This window comes from Equus caballus, chromosome 18 (assembly GCF_041296265.1).
Source record: "Equus caballus isolate H_3958 breed thoroughbred chromosome 18, TB-T2T, whole genome shotgun sequence".
NCBI classification, from domain to species: Eukaryota; Metazoa; Chordata; class Mammalia; order Perissodactyla; family Equidae; genus Equus; species Equus caballus.
Window position 1 is genome coordinate 36,520,072 of NC_091701.1, and position 19,508 is coordinate 36,539,579.

The window sequence follows — 19,508 nt, forward strand, 5'->3', positions numbered from 1 at the left end:
CATCTTGGAGATGAAGTAGTTCCAAATGATTTTGAAATCCAAAATGAAGGTGTGTGTATGGGGAGCTAAAATTAAGTGAGGGATACTTAAGACTTTTGTTTGAAGGATTAACATCAACAACAACAACATATATATCACCTGACTGTATTAACCATTTATTATGTGCCAGGCACTGTGCTGCGTGCTTTCCTTTTTTTAACTCCATTCATCTTCACCTACTTACTGTGTGGTGGGTAGTGTTCACAGCCATGGGGCTGATTATTTTTCCCCCAACAAAATTGATTGAATTGGTTGATTGGTTTGACATTGTATAGACACAACTTTAAAAAGCAAATAATCTCAGCTAATTCAACTATAATCAAGGTTTTTAATTTTCTTGGCACCCTGAACACAAAGTCCGCACAGGCATATGTAAATAGTTCATTAGGGACGTTACAAAGCAGTTAACTTAGAATGCAACATGTTGCATAACACTGGCTATGTCAGTAGATATTATTTAAGGCACAGTCTCTAGAGAGAGAGGTAACTTGACATTGCAAATACAAAAAATCTCTCTAGGAGCATCTGTCTTCAGAAAATAGAGGATTTTTTTGAAGAACTGTAATTTTATAAAAATTTTTCTTGCTTTTCAAGTGTAAGAGAAACTTTCCTGAATCATTTTGTAGTTCCCTATATAATTTATTTTAGCAATTTATTATACATTTGTCACATATTAATAGGAATTATGATCAACTGTAGGATGAAATTCAATACATGTATTTAAGTGCATTAGTACTTTTATTAGTAAATAGATAAGTGGATAGGCACTCTGAACTGATTGTTAAAAATGTATCACTTATTCTTAAGCACTTGGTTGCGTTATGATAGGATAATTGTAGCAATTTTTGTTCCTCGTTTCTTTAAATTGACTATCCAGTGCTGTAACACCTTCTATAGTTAGTATTGCCATAGAGTTCCAAAACCTCTATCAGGCGAGGGTTGTGGCTACTCCATAATTACCATCTGTTTAGCTTTGTTAGTATTTCTCATTATAACTCAGAAGGTCAATGATACTGTTCATGATAGGAACCCAGCAAGATTAGAAGTAACAAAACAGCTCTGAGACTAAGCGAGGCCCTGCTACCCCAACTGATGGACAGTTAATTACCTGAGTATAAAATGATGAGAGCACTGGGAGAAATAGGGAACTTTGCAATATGGTGAATATCCCAGTACAATATTACTTGGTGGTTTTTCAGTGAGGTACACTGTTCAATTAGAAGACATGAGCATATCCTGTGGCAGAAGACGATATAATTTCGAGAAAAGCAAAACATTTTGTTCTGTAACAGTTTCAGACTACTTGGATGAGAATTCCAAATCTAAATTACTAGACCAGTGTTCTCGTCTTTAGCAGCACATTAGTCTCACCTGGGAACTTCACACGATACTGAAGGTCTGGCCCCACCCCAGGCCAATTAAATCTGTATCTGCAGAGAGTGGTATCCAAGTGTTAAAATTATTTTTAAAGGTGCCTCAGGTGCTGCTAATGCGCTACGAAGGTTAAAAACCACTATGCTACAATTAACATTCAAAAATAATCATTGCCAGTATAGATAGGTCCATTTGTGAACAACTAGAATTTTCTTTTTTAGTTTTAATTCTTACTGCTTATATAAAAAGGTTTGTGTAGTTCACACATTAACCATTGACTTAATTAATATTTTTAAATTAATTAATAATTCAGTTAACACATTTGACCTCTTAGTTCCTATAGAGAAATTTTGAATGTGAAAAACAAAAGGCCTTTATTCCTAGGAAAAAGTTTTAGAATCTGTGCCAAATGTCCTTCTAAACCTCTGAATAGCATATGAGATTTATGTTTATCCATAGGGTTATGTGATTAATTCTATCATTTTAATTAAGGCAAGAGGAGAATAAACAATTGGATGTAAAGCTCTTATGTTAAAAAATACTTAGATAACTTTTCTTAGGTATTTATTGCCTGTAAACATTTTGTAACATTTAATATTTTTCGTATGTAAATAAGCTGTAGATCTTTTCATAGAGAAGCCATTACCACAGATTTTTCAAGAGTTCACATTAAAATGCTTTATAGTTAGGTGACAAAAGATCACAACTGGGAGTTTCATGACGAGTTAATCTCTTTAATTATAGTGCTAAGAGGACTAAATTCTCTTCACGATATCTTTCAGAAGATTGTAGGTGCCCCAGTCTTAAGTGGCCAGTGTTCCTTCCGTGTATCTATTTGATCGCCTATAAGAAAAACACATACTAATCTAAATTTAGTTTTACAGAAAATGTGAAATAAAATGCTATTTATTAATTTTAAGACCTCTTACATCTTGGCTTTATGTTTCCAGTTTGAGGTTTTTGAGTACTTTTTTTTTTTATTTAAAATGTCTCAGATATATTTGCTACAGTGTCATTAAACTCCACACATTGTTTTCAAAAGATATTCTTTTCTTTTTTGTTTTTTTCAACTAGGACCCCTACTATGGCTGGTGGCCTATTTTCTATTGACAGAAACTACTTTGAAGAGATAGGAACTTACGATGCAGGAATGGATATCTGGGGTGGAGAGAATCTTGAAATGTCTTTTAGGGTAATTGCATTTTACTTTATTTTTTGATGCTGAACATACTATGCTGTAGCATGCACATATTAGACACAATAATTTACTGTAAAATCTTTTTCTGAAGTGATGCAAATTACTGATCGACTGGTCATTTTAATACTTATTTAGAAGCTTTGCTAAAGTCCTTTTGCATGCAATATTTACTGTTAATTGGGAAATTGCAGGTATTTTAAAGTTTTCAAAGATAATTCTTTTATTCATACTGCAAAGACATTAAGGCTTTCAATTTTTTAAATAAAGAAGGGTTTTATTTTTTAAATAAAGCATTACCCTATAAAATCGCTTTGTGTTTTTGAGCTGAAGTTTGGGAGTGTTTATGTTATCTGAATTTGCAAGTTCTGCCTGAAGTTATTATCAAATAACTTTGAGAATGACCTGTGGTCATAGGAATTCTGAATAATTCTGCAAGAAGCATGACTGTTATCACAGTCACAGACATTATTGTTTGATGAATTAGTTTGAATAATACAAATTCACTTGTTAACGACCTTCCAAATAAGTGAAAATTGAGTTAATCCTTCATATATATGATATTAGGAAGCATATTAATAATTTTAATATTTTATTGTATTCAGAAATTTAAAATACGGACACATAAATTGCCTTGATGCTAAGAAATGATGTGTTGTCATGCTGTTTTTTCCTTCAAACAACACACAGTATCATTTTTTAAAGGATTTAAGTTAATAATACTGTTCTTTTTTCCTTCCTAGAATTTATCACTCTATTGTTTTGAGGAAATTATTTGTACAATGAAATTATTAGATTTTAGATATATTTATCTGTGAAATTCAAGAGTTGTACCATTTAATTTCTCATTTAGAAAGCAAAGTTGTTTTTCACTAACATAGTAAAATATTTCTGATGTATACAAAAATGTCAAAATTTGAGAATAAGAATTATTTTTAATTTTTATAATGTGGAATTTAGAGGATCAATTTGAGGATAAGAATTACTTTGAATTTATATACTCTGAAGCAATAGAATGACCTTGTTATACAATTTTTTTTTTTTTTTGCCTATAAACCTTCCTTGTAGTCAGGTGTCTAAGAATATCACTAGTTAATGGGATTTTGTTATTCCCATATTTGCTTATATACTTATAGTCTCATGGAACTTGCCCCACAGGACTCAGTATCATACTCAGGAATGTGTTCTTACTATGAGGCCCATAAATACATCTTTTCACCACTTTTGGGGACCCAATCTTGTTACTCGGTATAGTTCTCAACATGAAAAGAATAAGAAATGACAGTTTAAAAAAAAAGAAGGAAAAAGAGAAAGAAGGAAGAGAAAAAAGAAAGGAAAGAAAGATAATTTATTCAAAAGCTCAAAAGCAATTTGCTGTTACCCTTAGATACAATGATGAGAGTATTTATGCATCTGTTAACCGATATCCCTTGGCTATTGCACTGGGATTACATAAGAAAAAAAAATCAACATAGCAATATTGCCATTATTTGTGATCATATTGCCCATCTTTTTTTCTTCTTTGCTAAAATTCTTATTCACCTCTGTTTTCTCCACCTGTTCGACTTAATTCTCTGCCAATGGATCCCCCTTACTTTCGTTACATAGCTCCCAGATTGGATGGATGCTCTTTATCTAACTGATTAAAAGATGTGTTAGAGAGGAATTCAGTGGAATAATGTAATAAACCAGGAGAGTGTGATCAGGAAATGCAACATGGGCATAAATGTAGCAAAAAGGAAGATTTGAGAATGTGGTAGGTGATGCAGATACCAGGGCACAGAGTGAATGCAACTAGTGGCTGTAAGAATGATCAGATCCCTAGAAGATGACACAGGAGTTTTTCTGTGATTGGTTGTTTGAGATTATTAAGAACTAAAGTTCTCATAGTGACTGTTTTTCAAATGTTTTAAGACATATCATTGTCTTTAGTTTCCATATATTTCAATAGAAGCAAAATATATGTTTTGCTTTTTACTTGACTCTCTATTCATGTTTTACTTTCCTTTCCGTGACACAAATATAAGCGTTTGCTTAGTAGTCAGTATCCTAGCTGAGGAAGATATTAAGTAAGAGAAAATGCTGGAATAGTACATTAGCAACAGAATGAGACTTCCCCTTTAGATTAATCCTATGAAAAGATGTGTGACTTAATGAAATGAGAATATGTTGAGGATTTATAATCAGAAGACATGAGTCTAATATCCAACTCAGTCATTATACAGCAAACACATATGGAGCATATAGTATGTGCTTTACATTTTCCAGATGCTGAGGCTACAAAAATGAATACGGCATGATGCTTTTACTCTCAAAGAACCCATTCCTATGAGAGAGATACACAGATATTATTGAAAATAAAATTTAATCATTTCTTTTATAAATTTATGTATGAGGTCTTCTTGTCTTTATCATGTTAGTACAGGCAGATCAGTTAACCTCAACTGTGAAAAGGTGATTATAATAATAGTGAAGTTGTTTTTTTGTAGCTCTGGCCTGTGTAGGTTTGAGAATAAGTAAAACAGAGAAATCTTAAGGGCTTTAAAATATGGGGATTCTGGCTGACCCTAATGAAGTTTAAGCCAATCCAAAGGAATACATTTTTGTGGATTTATTTATAGCTATCACTTGATCTTTCTAGAGTATTATAAGTACTGACAGACATTTGAAAATTTGATGAAAACTGTAGACCTCCCAAGAAAGATACATCCAGTCCCTTTACACACAATAGATTTGAATATAGTTTCAAAGGGTTGAAGAACCCCTTGAAGTCTCAGGATAAAAATCTTTGGCATATAATAATAATGAATTCTAATATTTATAGAGCGGGTAAGTGCAATAGTGGAGAATTGAATCCCAGAATTCTGAGACCAGTGGCTACGCTGCTTACTACACCACTACCTCCCCATTAAGGTTTATCCCTCCTTAACATGCCAGTCCTAATAACTGATGGTGTTATGAGGAGAGAGGGGAGAAACTAACATGCAAATGTGATCTTCCTCCACAATTCTGAGATGGTTATCTCATCTAGTGATCTTATCTTCCTCTTATATGCTTTAGCCTCTTATGGCAAATAATATACGTCCAATAGCAGTGAGAATATCTACAGGTAGATCCTAATGCTCCCGAAAACTTACTCTCAGATATTGCTCTCCATTCCACTACACAACAATCATCAAAATAACGTAAATCCTACGAACTCTGCCTAAACACAAATATATTTTACCGATATTTATTGAGTCCTTACTCAATAGATAGGGAGGATGGAGTAGTGAACAAAACAGACAAATCTGTGTGTTCTTATGGAACTTATGTTTTAGTGAAGGAGACAGACAATAAACCAAGAGAAGTAAAATATATTAATATATTAGCGGTAAGTGTTAAAGAGAAAAAATAAGGAAGAAAGAGGAATATGAAATGGTAGATGTTGGAGGTTGGTAGGGGTTGAAATTTTAGATAAGAAGAACTCAGAAGTGAATATCCATATAAAATAATTGATGGCAGAATGAACTTAGTATAGTATGAATTTCCCATCAAAACTATCTGCTATCTTGGGGCCAGACTGGTGGCATTGTGGTTAAGTTCGCATGTTCTGGCTTGGCTTCAGCAACAGAAGGGGGCACCTAGGCAGATCCCAGTGGACTCCATGAGTTTAGGAAATGGAGCTGATGTCTGGGGAGACCAAGGCAGCTAGAGTTCGATGGATGGAGTACTGGAGAGGAGAGAGCAGCACAGACAGAGAACACAGGAAATATTGAGTACTGATCAGTGCATATGTGTGAGAAAATGACTCAAGTTTGAGGGAAAAACCTCAGAATGATTAGAGGTCTCATATCCTAGTGCTCACTAAGGACCAACAAGTGCCAGTACTCACCAGCCAACTGGTTCATGGGGTGTGGGATAAGGTCAATATTGGGAAACTACATAATACCCTTCTAAACAGCCCATTAGTTGAAGAAAAACTTAAAAGTGAAAATAATATTTTTAACTAAATGAAAATGAAAACAGCATATGAAAGTTTGTGGTGCCACTAAAGCAATACTTATGGGGAGTTTATAACACTAAACATCTGCATTAGAAAAAAGAAAATAAGAAAGACCTAAAATCAATGACTTTAGCTTCCACCTTCAAAAACTAGAAAAAAGGAGGAGAGTAAACCCAAAATATGTAAGAGAAAGAAAATAATAAAGATCAAAGCATAAACTATGAAATATAAAACAAGAAAATTTTAGATAAAGAAATGAAACCAAAAGCTGTTTCTTTGAGAAGATTAATAAAATTGATAAATTTCTAGCCAAATTTAACAAAAAAAATAGAGAGAAGACACAAATTACCAATAGTGGGAATAAGAAAGGTGACATTATTGTGGATTCTATAGATTTTTAGAGGATTATAAAGTAATATTATTAACAGCATTATGCCAATAAACTTTGATAAAACTTTCTTAAAAAACACAAACTATCAAAGCTTACAAGAAGAAACAGATCACTCAAATAGCCCTATATCTAGTAAAGAAATCAAATTTTTAGTTTAAAAAATACTTTTCACAGACTAAATTCCATTGGCAAGTGACTTCATTGGTGGATTCTGCCAAAAATTTTGGATAGAAATAAGAACAGTTCTGTATAAATTTCCAGAAAATTGAAGAGGAAATTTCTCTCAACGCATTCTATGAGGTTGGTACTACTCAAATAGCAAAGATTGACAGGGATGTTATAAAAATAGAAAGCTACAAACCAATATCCCTCATGATGAACCTATATAGATGTAAAAATTCTAAATAAAACTTAGGCAAATCAGTCTCCTCAATGTGTAGAATGAATATACATCATGACTGAGTGAGGTTCATCCCAGGAATGCAAGGCTGGTTTAACATTCAGAAATTGATCAATGTAATTCACCATATTAAGAAACCAAAAAATGAAAAATCAAATGATCATCTGAATAGATGCAAGAAAAGTATTTGACTAAATCCAAATTCTACTCCTGACCAAAAACTGAAAAGAAAGGAAAAGCCCAGAGCAATCATTACAGCAGGGGACTTCCTCAACCTAATAGAGCACTTGTATGAAAAAGCCTGTATCATATTTAACGTTAAAAGACTGAATGCTTTCCCCCTAATATCTGGAAAAGATAAAGATGTCAACTCTTACTGCTCCTGCTTAACATGATGGTGGAAGGTTTTAGGCAGTGCAGTAAGGTAAAAACAATAAACAAAATCCATCCATGATGGAAAAGAGAAAGTAAGACTTTTATTCCAGATGATATGATTGTCTAGAAAATTCAACAGAATCTATAAAAAAAAGCTACTAAGACAAACAAGTGATCTCATCAAGTTTTCAGGATACAAGAATACTATACAAAAAATCAATTGTATTTTTTACTTACCAACAGCAAACAATGAAAAATTGAAATAAAAGGGCATTTAACATAGAATCAAAAATAGTGATAAATCTGACAAAATGTATACGAAGAGCTCTTCTCTGAAAACTGCAATATATTGCTGAGGGAAAACTAAAAAAGCCCTAAATGGAGAGATGTACATGTTTATGATTTGGAAAACTCGGCATGATATGGTTAAGATGTCAATTCTCTCCATATCAGTATAGATTCAATACAATACTAATCAAAACCCCAGTGGGCCTTTTTTTTGTAGAAATTGACAGGCTGATTCTAAAATCCATCTGGCAATGCAAAACACATAGAATACACAAAAGTCTGATAAAAAAAGTTAAAGAATTAACAGGATATGATTTCAAAATATAAAGATGTAGTCATCAAGACTGTGTAGTATTGGCATAAAGACAGACAATAGACAAAGTTGGAAATACACCCACACGTATATGGACAACTGATTTTAAAGAAATATTCAAAGGCTATTCAGTGGAGAAAGGATAATACTTTCAGTAAATAGTGCTGGAACAACTGGATATCCATGCGGACAGAAATATCTTAAATCCATACCTCATGCTATATAAAAAGTTAATTCAACGTGGAAAACCTAAAGTTATAAAATTCTAAAAGAAAACAGGCAAAAATCTCTTGTGACCTTTGATTAGGCAACCCATAAAAGTACAAATCAATAAATTGGATTTCATCAAGATGAAAAACTTTTGCTCTTCAAAGCCACTGTTAAGAAATTGAAAAGACAAGTTACTGACAGGAAGAATCTGTTAGCAAATAATACATCAGAAAATGGACTTGTATCCAGAAAAAAACCCAGAAAACAAAGACTCTCAGAACTTGGTAATAAGAAAACAATCAGCTCCATAAAAAAAATAGCTCAAAGATTTGAATAGACATTTCACTAAGGAAGGCATACAGATGGCAAATAAGCACAAGAGAAAATCCTTAGCATTGTCGTTAAAGAAATGAAATTAAAACCATAATGAGATAACACTACACATCTATTAGAATGACTAAAGTTAAAAAGGCCCATGTTGGTGAGTATGTAGAAAATCTGCGCATAAAATGGAAATAGGAATGTAAAATGGTACAATAACTCTGGAAAACAGTTTTACTATTTCTTAAACAACTCATAGGTATTTACCTAAGGGAAAGGAAAGCATATGTCCATACAAAGAGATGTGCACTAATGTTCATAGCAGCTGTATTTGCAATAGCCGAAAGCCAGAAACAATGCACACAACCATCAAAAGGTGTATAGATACACTATGGTTTGTCCATACATGAAATACTACTCAGAAAAATGAACAAACTATTGACACACCCAACAACATTGTGAATCTGAAATAATCACACTGAATGAAACAAGTCAGACAAAAAGATTACATACAGTATGAATCCATTTATAAAATTATAGCAAATGCAAACTAATCTATAAGTGACAGAAAGCAAATAAGTTGTCTAGGGATACAGGGGATTGGGGTGGAAAAAGAGAGTTGGAGGACGGGATTACCAAGGGTCATATGAAAACTTTTTGAGATAATGAATATATTCATTATCTTGATTATGGTGATGGTCTCACAGGTTTCACATATGCCAAAACTCATCAAATGGTACACTATAAATGTAAGCAGTTCAATGTATGTTAATTATACTTCAGTAAAGCTGTTAAAATATCAAAAGTCACAAACACACCTGCAGGCATCTTGCAAGGAGAGACAAATGAAGGAAAATGTAATTGATGGTATCTAGTCAACTGTTCACCTCTGTACCTTAGGCCAGATTTTCAATACATGTTAACGCAGTTACTTTTAAATACCCCTGTTGATCTGAGTCTAAAAATCTACCTCTCAGGACAACTGTGTGGATTAAATGAGATAATACTTATTGAAGTTTTTTATAAACTGTACCATACTATGGAAATATTAATTTTATTTGTATCATTACTCTTAAAAAACAAACTGTTTTGTCAATAACCAATACTTTAATTAAAAGGATGAAATTTACGTTAAATGTTCCAATTTTCTTTTCTTTCCTAATCACAATGAAAATAGCAATGTATTTATCTGAAGAACATAACCAAGTGAAATGTCTTATGATGTGAAATCTATTTATTTCCAAATTGTGCAAGCAATGAAGTGGAAAAGAAATGAGCTGACATCATAAATAATGGAAAAATCAAAGGCAAAGGTTTTCATTGAACAGAATAGTATGGTAAATGAGGCAAAGAAGTTTGTAGACTTTTGGAGACTTGGAGTATCCAGGTTTTTGAAAGTATTAAAAGAAAATAAAGAATTTTCTAGAAATGTCCACACACAAATTTTGACAAGAGAAAATGTTAGTTACAGTAATGTTTTTGGACAGACAGAAATCAACTTAGGCAAAAATCTAGTTGAATTATTTCTGTTAAGCCCTTTGCCTTTTTTTAAACTTAGGCAAATCGAAGCATAGTAGATTGTCTGTCAGTGTATAAAACTTGACTGTTTTTGTTTTATTTGGCTGGTCATGGAAACCAGACTATAATAGAAATATGTCCCATAAGTGAACTTAATCTAATGAAGTTCGTGTGTTATCCACAATTTTGGTGGAGATGGTTTTGTGGAACACTTTTCTTTAAATATGATAAAACACTTTTTTAATGTTAATAAAGAGATTTCTTAGCCTTTTTTCCCAGCTTTATTGAGGTATAATTGACAAATAAAAATTGTATATATTGGACATTTGTGACAAGATGATTTGATATAAATATACATTGTGAAAAGATTACCGCTATCAAGCTAATTAACACATTCATCACTTCATATAGTCACCTTGTGTGTGTGTGTGTGTGGTGATAACACTTAACATCTACTCTCAGCAAGTTTCAAGTATATAATACTTACTAACTATAATCACATACTATACACATCTCAGAATTTATTCATCTTATAAGTGAAGGTTTGTACAATTCATTAGCCTCTTTTTTAAAAAAAGCTAAGAGGTCGTAAACTGAGATCGTGTTCATGTATAGGCTCCGTAGAGAATGTAAGCCAATATTAATGATTCAGTCCAGCAAACTTCTCTCTGGTTACTTATTTGGTGCAAGGTGAACGTTAAACACTGAGAATAGCTGGAATTTTTAGCTTCTGTGCTTACAATAAGATTTTCTGGCATCTGGGCTACTACTTGGCCTTAAATTATTGTTTAAACATATCTCTTTATTCAAAGAAGGGCTTGTTTAATTGAAATCACAGAATAAAATGTCTCCAGGTAGGAGGTAACCGAGACATTGCTTCTAAAGACTGCGTCCTATCTACTATATGTATGTTTAAAGCATTAGGTGAGTAGGAACCATTTAGTGATATTTAATTAAGATATCTGTAGAGGACTCTATTTTCCAAAATTCATGTGTTAAAATTTTATTTTAAATGTTGACTGCAATAAATACCTAATTTCTTGTGTTCCCTTAGAAAAACAAATGAACAACTGGTAAATTAGACATTAACCAAACTTTAGGAGAATGTTAGCAAATGATAGCAGAACTTGTTTTGCTTTTAAAATTATAATAGCCTAAGGTTTGGTAATTTTGATAATTATCCCTCTTCATTAAAACTTTCTGGTTCAGAAAACCAGAAAATGAGAATACCTTTCTATTGGATAGTCATCAGTGTGATGCTTCTTCACCGTGGAAACATACTACATGCAGACATACTTATGGTTTTAGAAATATGAGCCATTATAGGAGACTTAGGTACACTAGAACTCGGATTAATCTCTGATTCTTTCTTACCTTCACTTACTGATCTATTAAAATGAATATTTTTTTGAAAAATAATTTTTTGGGTTGTCAGTACCACTCACAATTTTGTGCCTTCTGAGCTAATAACATTCACTGCTTCTTTTTCATGACCTCATAAAGTCTTATCATATGAGTGTTTCTCAGGAGAATGTAAATATATACCATATTTATCAGTCTGCGAATATACTCATGTAGTATCTAACCTATTCTGTCTCCTCTCTGCTTATTTTATCCATTTATCTATCTGTCTATCTAAATTTATGCATATGTGAGTCTATGTGAGTGTGAATAATTAAATATTCATGAAGACCCAGAATGTCTCTAGTAGCAGTTGTTGTAAAGAATATAATGTGACAATAAATATATGGATTTTAAAAGTTTACAGCAAATATGGCCTCTATTGCAAATGAGTGCTGAAGGGTACTCACCAGACATTCTGAAGGAATGAGACTCAGGTTATTAAGAGAATTAAGAAATTATGGAACCCTGAAAGATAGGTAGGAATCAAATGCATGAAAAAGAGGAAGAAATGGAATGAAAATGATATAAAAATACTAATGTGTAAAATATACGCTTTCATTTCCATTAATATATAAAGCAGAGATGAATGATATTTTTACAGGATTTATTCAGAAATACACACTGGAAATAAATTTTACTGGGTGATGACTCTCAGTTTTTGTTCCATCTTCTTGGATTAAACTACTGAATGGAAGTAAAGGTACATGAAAGAGACTCTATTGATTATGAACTATAATAAAAACATGTTTGACAATGCCGTTTTTTAAACAAATACAGGCTTGTTTCAAACATCCTAAGCAGAATTTCCCTGTATATAGCAATAAACCAGGTATACTTGACTTTTCAGTGAGTTTCAGTACATTAAGAGACCAACCATCTTTCTTACAGAAAAATATCTGAAATATCACCTATGGGAAACACTCTCCAATTCTGTCACTGTTTTCTGATCCTTCTCTGTTAATGCACAGATACCTCATATGCATCCACGTTAACTATAAAAATATTTATGATCCTTCCGATCCTAAATATAAAGGACTTCAATTTAACTGTCTGAATTTATGGTAATAAAGAGAGCTCTATGAAGAATGTTAATGTGTTCAGAATTATTGCACAGAGAAGTTTGACACCTTCTGTCATGGCCAAATTTTACTAAAGCCTCCCATTAAGTGTACTTAATCATACAAAATGGCTCTGAGAATTAGGGCAATTATCCTGCTGATTTACATTTGAAGTGCGCCTAAAATATCCTGATAATGAAATGTTTAACTTTCTTTTTATATCTAAATATGTGCTGCTGTGAATTGACTTTGAACTATTTATTTTATAAATTAAGATTCCATTTTTTCTTTGGAAAGGGAAAGAGAAAGTTAAAGTAAATAACTTCCAAAAATATTTCCAATTTTGAAATTTTAATCATCATTAATATATATATTGGATGTGAGATAAGCCTACCATTAAATTCAATAACGTTTGCAAATAAATTTAGTTCAGAGAATTTACAAATTAATCAAAAAATATTTCCTAGTAGTTGGGCATACAGAGGTGTAGAAGATGGACGCAGTCCCTGGTCTCATGGAGCTTCTGCTAGACGGAGATGATAGACAATAAGAGAGTGACCGGAAAAATAGTCTGTTAATTTCAGATAAAGATAAGTGCTTTGAAGAAAATCAAATGAGAGCTGGAGCACTGCATATGCTCAGAGTGGTCAGGGAAGACCTCTTAGAAAGCATTTTAGCTGAGACCAGATGGATGGTAAGAAGCCACCTGTGCAAGGATTTGCATGGGGGAACATTCAAGATAGATCATAATGCAAGATAGAGTAAATGCAAAAGACCCTAGGCAGCTATGAAATGATGGCTGAATTCTCTCATTCCAAGTTCATAGGATCACATATATCCTAAACTTTTGGAGAGGGAAAGCTTTCTTACTCAAAGGTTAAGAAATAATTTATTCTCTCAGAACAATGGTTGATCGATTTATTCAGCAAATAGTTAATATGTGCCTACTATGTACCACAAGCTCTGTACTAGGTACTAGAGATGTAGAAATGAACAAAACAGGCCAGGCTATGCTCTTTAGGAGTTTATTATTTGATGAGGCTTTACAGTTGAATAGCACTTCATAGAAATCTTTTACATGTATTATCATCATGGAGAAGCTTTTTCCCCCATAAATTTTGTTTTTCTCTTTAATGCATTTTGTAGTATTTGCATTATACTTCCGATTACCACTGTGTATCAGCCAGGTATCAATCTACCCTCATTTTACCCATCAATCAATATAAATATTTATATAGCTAGACTTGCACTAGACACTATGGATGGTAAATATACAAGATGAGGCTCTTGATCACAGTCAGTTTGGAGAGTACAATATGATCCAGGTATCATTTGAAGGTGCAGATAGATAGCACATTAAGTTCAAAGGAGGAAGAGATTTATGTGGTCTGGGGTAGTCAGGGAAGAATTTAGAAATTAAAAATTCAAGGATCTTTTAGAAGGCAGCAGAGGAGCAGGGGCTGGATACTGGCAAGCTCTAAATTTACAATCTGTCCTCTCGTGGTCCTCCTTTGTGTTTTGAGCCATACCCAAGTTTAGGCTGGAATATCTGATCCTCCCACCTTTTATTTTCCTCTTGAAAGTTACATGAATGAGGTATCACTAAACCATCAAATGTATATTTTGCAGAAGTAGGATTCAAGTGACAGAGTTGATGAAGTATCCATTAAAAACTCAAGAAATTGAACCTATTATTTTTGTACACCTATATTTGATCCCTTAAAAATTTCTAGGACAAAATTCCAAAACTGTTATTTCTATATATGTGCCTTCAGTCAAAATTAATGCATTCAAAATCAAATGCATGTACTCTTTATTAAAGAGCTAAATTTAAATCTCTATGGTAACTACTGCAATAAATGTGCAACAACTTAAGCTATGATTATACTGTCACAGTTAGTGAGGTCTATCTTAAGTACATGACTACCAATCATTTCACTGTTTTTCTAGTCAACCAGAAATGTAGTTTAAAAAGGAAGCCAATTATGAGATTTATTTAAATAAGGCTGAATGATTTCAGCAATAATGGATTCTGGATACAAGGAATGATTCTTTTGAGGATGTGAGACAATGTTGAGGGAAGAGTTTGATCCAACTGATCAGAATTTGAGTATTAAGTACCAATAAAACTGAATTTTAAGTACCATTGAAAAGGTAGTTGTAGATTTTTAAGATTACCTTTAAAAAATAAATCGAACTTAATAGTTTTTACTACATCTGCAAAAATTCAAATTTAATGAAGTAAAAATTCTTAAAATATTTTATTCAAACTAGCCACTAGTTTAGACTGCAAATATTCTAAAATTGAAATCAAAATATTGGTGCAGAATTATTAGCACTTCTTTATTGGCACCACAATGTGACTGAATACTAAAATATGTTTCTGCATTCGCTACTACACTGTCAAAGATTTGACTACATTTTTCTACTCATTTCATTAGTTCATAGTCCAGCAACATGCAGTCCCAATCTTGTGTTTTTTCCCTATTTTGATTGGTCAACCAAATTCTTTATTTATATTTTTAAATTCTGTATTTTACTTGGTCAACGAACTTTATAGTCTATATTTTTAACTGGTCAAACAAAGCCATTGGGTTTAAGCAATCACAACTTCTGGAATTCCTGAATTAAGATAAGAATCTATACATAAACTGTTTAAAAGCAAAGTGTGCCACACTAATCCTGTCATGATGTATTTGTATAGTAATTCGACCTGATAAAAGACGAGTGCTTCTTGATCATTTCTCTAGCCCTGCAAGAGAAGGCCCCAGGAACTACAAGCTTTCTTTTCTTATTTGAGGAACAAAATGGAAACTCTTGAATCTTTAAGGTCATGGAAAGTTAAAGGTGTACCTGAGGAAGTTGGAAATGTGTTGCAGAGTTGAGGCAAAGTATAAGGAAGTTGACAGATTTGAGAGTTAGCGTCACAGAATTTATAATTAAATGAGCATGTGAGAATGGATGAGTTTGCCAAGGAAGAAAATAGAGAGAGCAGAATAGCAAGGTATGTCCTTAGGTAGCACCTACCTTTAGGAGTGGGAGAAAAAAGAGAAAGTGATGCTAAGTCAAAGCTGTCAGAGAAGAACAAATATATGTAACAAAATCTTTGAAAGTTATGGTGATTGTCGACAGTGTCAAATGCCACAGAGAACTAAGGAAATAAGAATAATGAAAGCTCACAAAAACCTTGTGCACAGTTTCAGATGATGGAATCAAGATACTAGAATATAAGGTGTTAAGAAAATTGGACTGTGAAGATATGCAGAGAAAAGAAAAAAATTTTTAAGACGTTTCCCAGCAAATAGGAAAAAAATGCATAGTAACTTAAAGAGTAAATATGGTCAAAGTAATTACTTTATGTTTGCTATTTTTTTTTATTTTATCATAGGGGTAAAATAAAATGTAAGCTGATAGAAAGGATTAAAAAACCTAGGTGATATTGAAAATGAAAGAAGGGGCAACTGATGAGATAAACACTTACAGGTGCTAGAAGAATATTATAAAGATAATAATGTACATCTGTGCAACACTTTTTAGTGTAAAACAGTTTTAGACTTATTCCACTATGTCCTTACCAGAACACTGTGGATGAGTTGTTATTATTGTCTTATTCTATAACTAAAGATTTTGAGTCTTAAAAAAACTGTCATGTGGCTAGAAATTGGCAGGGATGAACACCAAACCCACATCCTCTGCTCCCAGTTGAGTACTCTTGTGTTCTGAGTTCAAGATCCCAAAGGTTTAACTCTGGAGGGGAGAGTTGACTCTCTTTCCTAAAATGGAAAGAAGAAACTAAGGCTACAGGAGATGTTTAAAGATGGAAATGAATAGAAAGTCAGGTCACCTGTTCTTGAGCTCAAGACAAGTGGAAAGCAAAGGATTATCTACGGAGAAGATAAGATTGATATTGAGGCTTGATAAGAGGAGAAAGTTTTGGATTAAACACAGCTTCTTCAGCAAGCATTTGAAGGAGCATTGATGTTCTTTATGAAACAAGCTTTAAATGTCACAAGAATGACATCTTGCAATTCTAATGCAACAGAGACGAGGAAATTATCTTCACTGTGCTTTAAGCATCATATCTGGAGAAATACATTTTATACTGCATTCTCCTTGTTTGTGACTGATAAGTCAGCCAAGTAACATGCCAAAGGTTGCTCTTTTGTGGTTATTTCTTTACTCTTCTTCTAAAGTGTAATGTAACCTACACTGACTACTACCAACTTATTTTTAAAAAAATCAAAAACTGTCAGAATATTACTTTCCTTCACAGTGGGTTTTGTGGCTATTTGTGGTGAGCACTGGGGGTGATATCAATATGGATATTTTTATATGTTTCACATTTATCTCACTAAACATTTTACAGCAAAAAAAAGATGCCTATGAGATGATTTGGAGAAGGGAATCATAGTTTTCCATTGATGGCATTAGAGTTTTATAGGTGCTTCCTAAGGAAAGTATTTATCTGAAGTAAAACTTAGAACTTCCTATAAAAATGTCTCAGGTCATTGACAAGAAACAAAATTTCTCTAGCTGATTAACAACCAGGAAATGAAAAATCTGTCCATGAAGGGGTTACATTTTGGGTGAGTACCTCTTAAAAACAATCCTTTCCTGGTAGGCATGAGAGACTACTCTTCAACTGTCAAATGCAAACCGATGCCTGGACTTTAATATGCCCAGTTCTAACTCTCACAGCTAGACTGGCCTGTGAGCTACTTGAAGACAGAGAGCCATGTTTTATTATTTTTTCTCTATGCTCCAGAGCCCAGCATGGTGCTTGACACAAAGTCAATGGCTAGTATATATTTGCTGAACACATGCCAGCCAAGTCCTGAGGGAAAATTCTTGAGAGGAGAGAGGTCATTTGCTCTCCTCAAATTTATTACAGGGACTTACATTTGAAAAACACTTGACCACTCTACAAGTTATATAGGAAATTTCATTTAAACTAAAATGCTGTAGCTGCAATGCGGTGAGGTGGACAGTTTACAGATAGAGAAATTGACTAACTGAAGGATAACTCTTTCTGAGGTACCAGATTTTCATCCCCTACCCCATCCAAGTTCTTTTTAAGTATCTCTGGCAGCCGTAAAAAAGCAGGAGATGTTGTCACACACTGCAGCTGGGTACCCAGGTGGTCTGCTGATATTCAAAGGGGACTGTTCTGGCATGAATTCTAGGGCAGCATCACGCAGCTGTCATGAGCTGCTTTGTGGCTAGAAGCAGCAGATGTTACTGATATCTGACAGGCCGTCAGATCATCAGACATGGGAAGACATCAATGTAAAATGCAAAATATTTGACCCAAATATCATTTAATAAATCATGGACCCTTTCCATCCAGTTCTCAAAAATTTCATCTACATACAATTTTTGCACAGTTGAGATTTATTCATAGGACTAATTGTATAATAATGAAAGCACAAATTCCAGTAATTCTACTTTGGTCTTAGCTAATATTCCTCTAAATGCACTGAAAATACTTTTAAAACCTCTAGCATTTATCACACTTTAAGATTATTGATTGATTACTGAAAGATGAAAAAGTGTGATTCTATCACATTATTTCTTGTGTTCTTTTTTTTCATGAATTGTCTGCTTGTGACAATGTATGCTAATAAAAAAACTAATACTGTTTTTGTAAACATGAAAAGCTAGGCACTGACTTTCTTAAGCAGAATCACCTTATATTATGCAGGATTTTCAACACCTGGTTGGCTGCTTTATGTTCTTCATTTCTTGCTTGCTCTACTCATGTATGTCATTTAAGCAGAAAATGGAAGACTTCCCATAACACAATCAGGACTATGTGTTGCTCTGTTGATCTAAAGGAGAATTGGGAATTTCCACAATATCAGCAGTCCTAATAAGATGTGGAATAATGACAAGTAACAATTCTCCTGATGCCAGGAAATACAGTGGCCATAATGTGTAGGAATTCTGAAGGTCAGAAAGCTCCAAGGCAAAGAAAGTTGTTGAGAGGCAAAAAGTGATAGTAGAATGTACATTACAAAATGTTGGCATGTGTATATTGGAGATATCTCCACTATTCATTTTAACTGCTGGGAATGAGTGTTCATCTTGGAAAGAAGTGGGAAATAAGGTTAAAAATAATCCATCTGTGACTACAACCACCTCACCATACCTCCGATACACACTGGTTCCTACACATATTGTCTCAGTTCCATTTCAGAACTGTTCCTCCACTTCACAAATCACAAGTGTAAGCATACCTTTCTGTGTTTCTGCTCTCCTTTTTTTCCTCTTTCCCTTTCTAGTACCCCTCTCACCCCTCAACCCCCAAGAGTCACTTGATAAGTTTTTGGCAAAGGAGAAAGATAAACTGGGTTGGGAGACTTCCCTTAAAGAAACTTATTTCAGGATTAACATGGGAAGTCCTTCAGTAAATAAGTAGGTATAAAAGGCTCCATTTTGAATTTGGGGCTTTCAAGAGGTTCATTTCTAAGTTAAGATGAAAGTACTTTGTAGGAAACTGCTTGATAACAGATATTTTAGAAGCAAATTTATGGCATATATGAAATGATATAGAGTCAACTTAGAATTTTCTACATTTAATGCCAATGTGAAAATAAAATTTTCAGAGTACTCTAATGTATAGCTATATCTTGAAAAA

At 33.3% G+C, this 19,508-nt stretch overlaps 1 protein-coding gene across 8 annotated transcripts in view; it reads left to right on the top strand.

The window, feature by feature from the left end:
- The window catches only part of GALNT13 (polypeptide N-acetylgalactosaminyltransferase 13), a 473,172-nt gene that overhangs the window by 302,171 nt on the left and 151,493 nt on the right, over nt 1–19,508 (top strand). For all 8 annotated transcript variants that reach the window (XM_023622933.2, XM_023622930.2, XM_070241869.1 and 5 more), the window contains one exon: nt 2,488–2,605. In XM_023622933.2, the coding sequence (XP_023478701.1) occupies nt 2,488–2,605 (118 nt within the window). The remainder of the gene's footprint in view (nt 1–2,487; nt 2,606–19,508) is intronic.